This window comes from Xiphophorus hellerii, chromosome 5 (assembly GCF_003331165.1).
Source record: "Xiphophorus hellerii strain 12219 chromosome 5, Xiphophorus_hellerii-4.1, whole genome shotgun sequence".
Classification (NCBI taxonomy): domain Eukaryota; kingdom Metazoa; phylum Chordata; class Actinopteri; order Cyprinodontiformes; family Poeciliidae; genus Xiphophorus; species Xiphophorus hellerii.
In genome coordinates, this window is record NC_045676.1 from 6,338,457 (window position 1) to 6,347,662 (window position 9,206).

The 9,206-nt window shown below is 35.5% G+C and overlaps 1 protein-coding gene across 1 annotated transcript; it reads right to left on the reverse strand.

Moving 5' to 3' along the window:
- Positions 1–1,346: 1,346 nt before the first annotated feature.
- Positions 1,347–8,212, reverse strand: saraf (store-operated calcium entry-associated regulatory factor). Its single transcript, XM_032563406.1, has 7 exons — positions 7,937–8,212; positions 6,578–6,756; positions 5,447–5,645; positions 3,881–4,177; positions 3,639–3,792; positions 2,606–2,688; positions 1,347–2,326 (listed from the first exon to the last, which is right to left on the reverse strand). Exons 1-7 carry the CDS (start codon positions 8,004–8,006, stop codon positions 2,301–2,303), a joined length of 1,008 nt encoding a protein of 335 aa, XP_032419297.1. The 5' UTR covers positions 8,007–8,212; the 3' UTR covers positions 1,347–2,300.
- Between the last annotated feature and the right edge of the window lie 994 nt (positions 8,213–9,206).

Sequence of the window (9,206 nt, forward strand, 5' to 3'; positions counted from 1 at the left end):
TTCTGTAGTGGATATTTATCAAAAATTATAAGTTTTTTTTTATGTTATGTAATATTTGCAGCTGTAACATACCAACAATTAGATTTTAATTAGAAGTATTAGTGTGAAACATACCCACATTATTATTAGTTTTTAACTAAATGAAAATCATAATTTTCGTTTATTATTCACAATGTCGTGTTGGTCTATCACATACTTTGATGCTATTCATTGAAGTTTGTGGGTGTAAAGTGACAAAATGTGAAAGGAGCGTTTTGCAAGGCAACATGTGAAGGAGCCAGAGCTCAAACGGATGCACGGCTACATATCGCCTCCACAGGTGAGCTGCTGGTTATGAAAAGGATGGAATTTGTTGTATTATGACTTTTTATGTTATTAATATGCAAATGTCACTATAATGGGGATTGACTGTATTCACAAATGAACACTCATTGTGTTGATACTTGGTTTGTAATCTGAATATCTACAGTAAATATTAAACATGCATGCTCTCCACATGATTGCCAATGATTTATGCAGTGTTTTTGTGCATATAAAAGTATATCAGATATTTAATATCTCCCACAGCAAAAACTGATGCAAAATTAGGCGGGTTTTCTAATTGAGGGCAGAGATTTTGCTCTTGTGACAGTTCAGCTTCCCATCCACCAGGGGGCAGTAACCTTTTTACCACCCAACACTCTCGCTAACAGTGAAAACAGTAAGATTCTGGACTGACAGGGACGAACCTCTCCAGTCACAATGAACATAATGAGATTATGTTTAAGAAATTAATTTAAAATTCACTTAATTGCAATTTAGATGCAATTTCATTCTTTCTCTTTCAAACATATTGACACATATCAACTAAAGTTTAGTTCCTAATATTAGATATTCTACATCTGGTTCTGATTGGAAAACACAAACCTCAGGTTTATTTTTGCTTTTTATATGTTCTTTATGTTGGAGGCCTGAAATGTACAGAGAAAGAATAATTACTGGAATGTTTAAAATAAACATCTTAGGTTCATAAAATGTCAAATATTAAATTACGTGTTTTGCAGTTTGTTCTCTCTCATTAATCAATGTTTTTTGTGGTATCAATCATATACGATGCCAAAAAAAAAACATTTTTCTTTCATAGATTTATTTGTATTTTTAGCTCTCTTACATGCTTCATATCAAGCAAATCAATCAAAGATAATCTGGTTAAATACATAAAAGTTTTCAAGTGAGGGGGGAAAAAAGCTTAAAAAACACAATTAATTGAAGATATGTTTTTATAGTAATAACCAAACTAAGCAACTATAGTTATTTTAAAATTCACTTATTGTATAGTGACTGAAAAAAAATCACATACTCAAAAATGTTTTTATACGCTTCTGTTACGTTTATTTACATACACTGCTGCATTAGTTATTCACCAAAATCTTGTATTGAAAACCTGCAGCCACCCCAGATCATAGTGCTGCCACCACCGGCTGCTGCAGTAAGAACAAGGCATGATGGGAGCATCACTTCATCTAACTCTGAAGCGCCCATCGCTCTGGAAGAGGGTAAATCTGGACTCACCAGACGCCTTCACACAAGAATTTAAAATTTAATACAAAAAAGCAAAACATTTTTAAATATTCACACCAAGTTATTTACTACTGCTCAATATTTTCTAAAAAAAATAATTTTTTAAAAACGTATTTACACCTGGAAAAACAAGAAGTATTAGTTGCTGAACATCAATGAAAGATTTGTTCTCTACATGATGTGTGAGAGATGCTTTTCAACAGGCGTATAAATATAGTAAAGAAAATAATTTATTCAGCAAAACAGGAGAAAAGGACTGGCAGCTGAGGGCACTGGTAGATGAATATATATTTTCTATAATTTAAATTTATACTACAACCATTTTCTATTAAAATGTACAGATTCTAAATGTATTTGTCATTTTCTTCGGTTCAGCTTCAGTTCAACACAAAATGTTCCTTCATCTTTGCTCATTTAAAGAGTTGGGATGGAAATTAGTAAAAGCTGAAATATTAAATCTGGATTTTACCTGTAACATCGTTCCAGTCAAATGATCAAACCACTGCAAAAACGTTTTCATAATGGAAGAAACAAAAAAAAGAAGAAAACCTAAGATGAGAGACTAAGAAAAGCTTTTCCTCCACAAGCAGCTCCTCACCTTTCCAAAAAATTAAAAACAATCACATTATCACTTTACGACCTGAAGTCTTTATAAAACTCTCGTCCTGTTGGCGACTAAAAAGCAGAAGTTTAACTGCTTCCAGCATATGCTGAGGAGAAAATTTCCAAATCTCCAACTTCTATCGTCTTTTGGTTCCACCAAAACCTGAAAACCAAATAAATATGGATGTTAGATGGATATTTGTCTATTTTAATATATTTCTAATATTGCCTAAAAAAAAGACTAAGTGGTAAAAAGAAAAATCTGCAGAATGTGCCAGTTTTTTTCACAGTTGACAGATTAGTCGATTACTAAAACAATCGTTAGTTGCAGCCCGAGTAGCGAGAGCAAAACTATTTAGCACATGATGATTCCTCCAAACCATCAATGAGACGTTTCGACATTTCTCTGACTCAGTCCAGTAGCGAACACAAGCATCAGTACCTGAAGCAGTGCGTGTCCCAGAGGACGTATTTGTCCCAGAGGAGTGGTTTTGTCCCGCTGGAGGCGGACTGCAGGGCTGCGTTCTGCAAAACAACCGCATGTCAACAAGAAGCTGAAAGCTGAATTTAAATTGAGAGCTGAACATCTTTTCTATGGACCCCATGCATGTTATTGTGTGTACCTGGAAATTTTGCTCATTCGCACAAAGCTGGAGGGCAAAAAGTCTTTCTTTTTTTACATGCTATCCACAGCCGCGCCGCCGCGGTAGAACAACTCCGTTAACAAAATGAAACCTGGAGATGTAGGTATGATTCAACTAGTGCTATACGCCACAAAAAAAGGGAAAATAGTGCAGAAAAACCGACGAGGAATAACTCAAAACCACATTTTTCTTGCTTTCTGTGTCAGCTACGCTACACAAAGGCTCGTTGCCATAGCAACTGACAACAACTCCGCAAACGTATCAGGGTTCAACACCAAACATTTCCCACACAGTGAACACAACATTCAGACCGTTACAGTTTTATGTTTTTCGGTTTGATGTTTATTTTTGCTATTATCAATAAGTGATCACTTATTAATCACAGATGTGGTAGATTAGCTACCGCTGCTATTAGCTAAGCTAACACTGGTGGTTGACTAGCCAATTTAAAACACCTGCTCTACTGATGATATGTCAGAATTGGTGTTTAGGTTTTATTTTGTAACTGAACCGAAACACACCGAATTCAACATCACATCTACCTGGTACAGTTGTCAAAGTCAAGTGAGCATAACTGACCTCCGTCTCCCTCATTAAAACGTTTTTCAGACCTTGTCTAGATGTTATAGTGTTGACAATTAGTAGCAAAGCACTACGTCCGTTTTTCTTTCAAACATCATTCACATTTAAGATGTAGCGCGTTATATTGACAACTTCGCTAAAACCAATGCTAGTCATTGTTAGCAACCAGAGAGATGGGGGTGAAGTAAAGCTACAGGGGTCCATAAGTCCAAATTCAGTCTGTAAACTAAAACTTCTTGCTTCACCAACCTCTGTCGACCGAACAGATATCCCAGCATTCCTCCCGTTCCCATCCCAGTCCAGAAGCCGCCGCCGGTGCCGGGGCCAGAGCGGCGTCCTTGGTAATATTGTCCCTGAGTGTAATCGTTGTGGAAACCATAGCCAGGATTGGTGCCTGGAAAGCCTGATCAAGAAACAGACAGATGGGAAGGTGGAAGCAATCCTTAAAAGTTTTGATCTTTGAAGGATTTTGTTTTCTCTGCTTCAGCTACCTGTGTAGTCAGGTTTGAATCCAGGTGGGGGCGGTCCCCCCATGTTGTTTGAGTGATTATCCTGAGGGTAGCCCGGCTGTCCCCCAGTCTGTCCCCCCTGGACTGTGTCCCCACTGAGAAACAGCTTGTAGAGACCATAAGCTATGAGGAGAAGCACAGCGACCACCAGCAATCCCCCTGAAGACTCGCCGTCTTGGGCGTAGTGCTGCTGCTGATGCTGCTGTTGGTGCTGCTGATGTTGGTGGTGCCTGTTTCCAAAAAAACTGCTGAAGAAACTAGAGGCAAGACCCCCAAGTCCTGAGGAAAGTCACAAAAAAAGAAAAAAATCACTTTAATATATTCAAGGTGTTTTCATATATGAGTCCCTTATAGTCTGTTTGCCTGGGGACCAAAATTGCAACATTTATTACATTTTTAGCTGATGCGGTTCGCTTCCACACTTCACTGTGTCAAACTAACAAAACCATTTGAAAAACCTGTTCCCCTCCTCGCCTATGGGGGCACTGCACCAAGAACCACTTAAGGAAACAACAAAAAAGCCTCTGAAGAAGACAAGAGCGCAACTTCCTTTTTCACAAAATGTAAACAAAAATGGCGTATCGTCTGATTTTAGCAGCTGTAGGATTATTTTTTGTCTTTGGCAAAAGATCATGAGCCATTTCTCAGGCTAGCGCTAGTCTCTTGCATATGTTTTGGTTGCATTTACCCAGAATGCCCTGGTTTACAGTCCACTTCCTCCTTTTGGAGCGGTCTCTGGTCCTCTTGGCGTTCACATATGCATTTGAACCGAGCCATTTAAAAAAAAGTTATTTAGCAAAACGGTATTTTTGCTGCATAACATTCTTGCTACTTGGTTTGCAGAAAAGCTAACTAAATAGCTAGCTACCAAGAAAGTATTAACAGCTTATTACCTCACAGAACGCAGTTGGTAAACTTTTGCCTGATAGAAATGTGCCACGAGAAAAACCAACATACAAGATTAAATAGTCCAGCCATTACATAATTTAAGGCCTGTGATTAATGTATTTAAGGCCAGCTTATCTTTTCTTTAATGAATTTAAGACATTTTAATGCCTTAATATTACATACATTAATTTAAGGTTTTTTAAGGATGCGCGAACACCCATTGGGCCTGTCACAATAAGCAATAAACCAATTAACCGCATGATAAATTACAACAATTTCCATTTACAAGATCTATTTTTTCTATTTTTCTACCAAAAACTGCATGATAAAAGTCTTCAGTTTGGTGCTTTGGTCTCAACTAGCCCAACTTCATAATTCATTTTAGTTGTTGTTTCTGTTATTTTGTTTATTTATTTTGGTTATTTAAAATGTCTTCCAGATCCAGTGTTAAATGTTCATTATAACTTAAAGTTTACTGATTTTTGAGAATGTGTTCTTGCATTATTATACCACTATGTTACTTGAGCACAGCCTCAAATCAACAATGTTATCGTTTATTGCAATAATTTCTGGAAAAATGTATCGTTCATTAAAACTTGTCATCATGACACCCATTACACTTCAATAGAAAATGGCTACATAAATAATGTTTCCTCTCACCTCCCCATTGTTTAAATCCACCCTGGGAGCCAAAGCTGCCTTGCGTCCTCCTCTGGCCCTCCTGGGTCAGCTCCAGGGTGAACTCCAGGCCACAGGAGCCCTTCAGGATGTAGTCATCAGACGGGTGGCTGTAACCCTCACAGCTCACCTCAATGGCACCAAACCTGTAGGCGTTGTCCATATCCGTCTTACACTCCCACTGTGAAGGAGAGGAAGACCCAAACAGTGACTGAACAGCCTGAAAACAGAACATTTAACGAGCTGATGTTCTACAATTTAATACATATATATATAAATAAATTTCTTTGTTATTCTGACAATTGTTGCGTTCTACAGATTTTTCATTTAACTACTTTCTATACAGTATTGGAAATACATTAAAAGATGCGTCTAAACAAATAATTTTGTTCATTTTTATGAATAAATAATATTTTATTTTATTCCTTACAATGCAGTAAGATCACATTCCTTTATTGAATTTGAACCAGGTGAAGCTTAAACTATGAGGCCACTCGAGGAGTTTTGTGCAAAACATTTACAGACTAATGCGTTTTCTTCATAAATGCAAAATGTATTTATATTTTGTACATTTTTGGAGCAATTGCTCCTCTGAATGTGTTGTTTTTTCAGCAAATGGCCTTTTTAAGAGATTGTTTACTTCAGTTAACGATTGATCAATTATCAACAATTATTTCAATAATCAATTCATCAGGGTTAATTCGATTAATTGTTTTAACATAAAAAATTTCCTAGAATTGTCCCCAGAATATTGCTTTTTTCTGAGTAAAAATGTCTGTTTTATTTTTTAAAAACAACTGTTTTTGTTTTTCATCTTTTTAAATGTATTTTTTTTCTATTGCTTTTTCTGTAAAAAGCTGTATTTAAAATAAGCGGTGAGGATTTATAATTCACTGCTAGTTTTATTTACTTGACATCAGCAAAAGAATGTCTATTATAATTCTTTTAGATTTTAGTTTAAAATATGCTTCTTATTTCCACAAAGCATTTGCATAAAGTTTGATGACACACTTAGCTTTAAAAAACAAATCTTTAAAATCAAAAATAACTTGATATTGTCAAATCTCACTTAATAATACCTGTAGTGCCTAAGTAATGCCTGAGTAACAGTACCTGAACATCCACGCCATCCCAGCCTCTGTTCACACACTGGACAACGTCTGGGACGAAGACATGACAGCCTGCGGAGCCGCCAACACACTTCAGCTGGGGAACCGGGTTGGAGCGCCTGGCTGTGGTGAAGCGGTTCCTGTAGAACGTCAGAGCCTGGATGTCTCTCAGCAACACGCTGTCTGCATGAAGGACAGATGAGGAAGAAAACTTTTGTTTCCATGATGCAGTTTTAAAATGGAAAGAATAAAAAAGGGAAAACCTGGTACTGTTGATCTCGTTGCTGAATGCTTACATAATGTAGCCACTTCAGATATATGTATGTTTATATCCACAAACCAGGTGATTGTATTGAATAATAAACAAAGCAGAATGCAAATAAATTAACTGTTTGTAGAGGATGTCAGTAAACATGCTTCCTCTTAGATAGAAAAATTATTTTAAGTTACTTTCATTACTATTATTATTATTATTATTATTATTAATCCCACTATAACACTGATGATTCCTGCCCACACCTGGAGTGACGTCATCAGGGTATTACCTAAAGTTCATGATTTTTTTTTTTAATTGAAAGATTTGTACATACGGCAAGACAGTAGTACAAATAAGTATTTAAAAAATATCGAGAAAAGAAAAAAAGAACATTATAAAACTGCTATATTATATTCTACATGGATGTTTAAATCTCCCTCAGCATAAGGATTCACCGGCTTCCACATAGCATACAAACTCACTGAGAAAAACAAAAAAACTTAGGAGATATTTTCTTACATCTAGGTTTGTGTACGCATGATTTTCCAAGAATTAGAACAGTGTTCACCAACAAGTATAGTTTTTACAATCACAATGTTTCTCTGACAGAATTTTCCGAGCTGAGAAATATTTGGCTTTAACCATCTAAAAACATCTTACCAAAAAGCATCTACAACGAAAGAATAAATTGCAACTGAATTGATTTCCAATTCAAAACGCTGATGTAAAAGTCGGTGGAGGATGAATTTCACGGTTGTAGCATGTTGTTGCACATTGAATGATGAAGTCGCATGAATTAAAATCTCGCGAGATTGATTTTGTCTACAGGTAAACAGTGCAATATATTTGCATAGAGAAAAGTTAAAGCAAAAATAACTAAATGTGGTCGCTTTAACAGCCGCCTTTAACGACAAATTAATGTGTAAATAATTTTTGTTTAATTTATTTGAAACTTCAGGCTCGTAACTACAATTTATCTATGAACAATTAAAGGGAGAGTACCGTTTTATACCCAGCTGTAAAGGCAAAGACATAAATAAATAAAGTTAGTGCTTTCGGATCATGTTTAGACAGACATTTAAAGCCTTAATAGGAGAGAAACCGAACCTTGATTCCAGCTGTAGGTGGTCTCTACCAACACGAACAGCAAAACAACTGTCACAGGAAGCAGCTCCATGTCCTTGGTTTTTCAGAAGAACTGCGACAGTAGTGGCTTCTCTTAACAAACCTGGACTTATTTTACCTGTGAAAATGTCTGAATGAACAGAACGATTTGCTTCTTTATGGCGGACGCAACTTATTTATTTCGGTTAACGAGTGGAAACGATGGAGAGCTTCACTTCCGGGTGCCTCTTCGGTTTTCTTTCGTTGATTCTGGAGTGGAGAACCCCGGGCCTCTGTACCGCAGCGCCCTCTACTGGACCAGGCAGGCAGCTATATTTATCTGGAAAGGACAGTCGTCAGATCGGAACCTTCTTGGTCCAAAGTAGTAATACTGTAAGCGTATATATATATATATATATATATATATATATATATATATATATATATATATATATATATATATATATATATATATATAAAATGCTTTTCTATCTGCATCGATCCGTTTCATCTAACTGATTCACTGCCTGTTCACTGTGTAACATCTTTCTGATTTTATATTAAAAAAACAATGTCATGAGATGGATAAAAAAATATAAAGTTATATGCAGATTCTCATACTTTAAACGCTGAAATAAAATTGTAAAAATTCAAATGAATAACATGATTACAAAATAAAAATTTTAAGCATTAAGAACACTTTTCCACACTATTTTTTCCAAGACACACAGTCTTACAAAGTATTTTTGTCGAGTTTCAAGTGTATCTTGAAATAAGAGAAAGCAAATGTACAAGTAACTTTTCTTCTAGATATATGAATATGTCTCTAAGATTTGAACTTAACATCCTTTGTTGAGAATCTTAATTAGTTTTAAGATAAAAAAGTATTTACATTAGCATTTTTTTCACTTGCAATTATTTTTGAAATCTTGTTTTGAAGTTATTGCATACATTTATGAATTACAATATAGAATATCTGATTGGATATTCTTAAAATAATCTTAAATGTCATGTTTTCATTGGCGGTAAGCGGAAAATTATCAAAATAAACAAAAATAAAGGCTTTCAATATCATTCTGTGTAATTAAGCTATAATGTGCTTCACTTAGCAAAATTAGCCGATGAAGTAAACTTAAAATTCGAAATCATTGAACATGACCATATACATGTGGAATATTAAGTCAATCAGTAGTTGACTAATGTTGTGTTTTTTTTTAACAAACTAAAGCCTTTCAGGATGAAATTTATATACTTGAATTTATGAACTGGACCC

Excerpts from the sequence above, each read along its gene's own strand:
- saraf (XM_032563406.1), bottom strand. The coding sequence starts at position 8,006 with ATGGAGCTGCTTCCTGTGACAGTTGTTTTGCTGTTCGTGTTGGTAGAG. Across the intron at positions 6,757-7,936 it reads CACCTACAGCTGGAATCAAG|ACAGCGTGTTGCTGAGAGAC; the intron begins GTTCGGTTTCTC and ends TCCTTCATGCAG. Across the intron at positions 2,689-3,638 it reads TATCTGTTCGGTCGACAGAG|AACGCAGCCCTGCAGTCCGC; the intron begins GTTGGTGAAGCA and ends GTTGTTTTGCAG.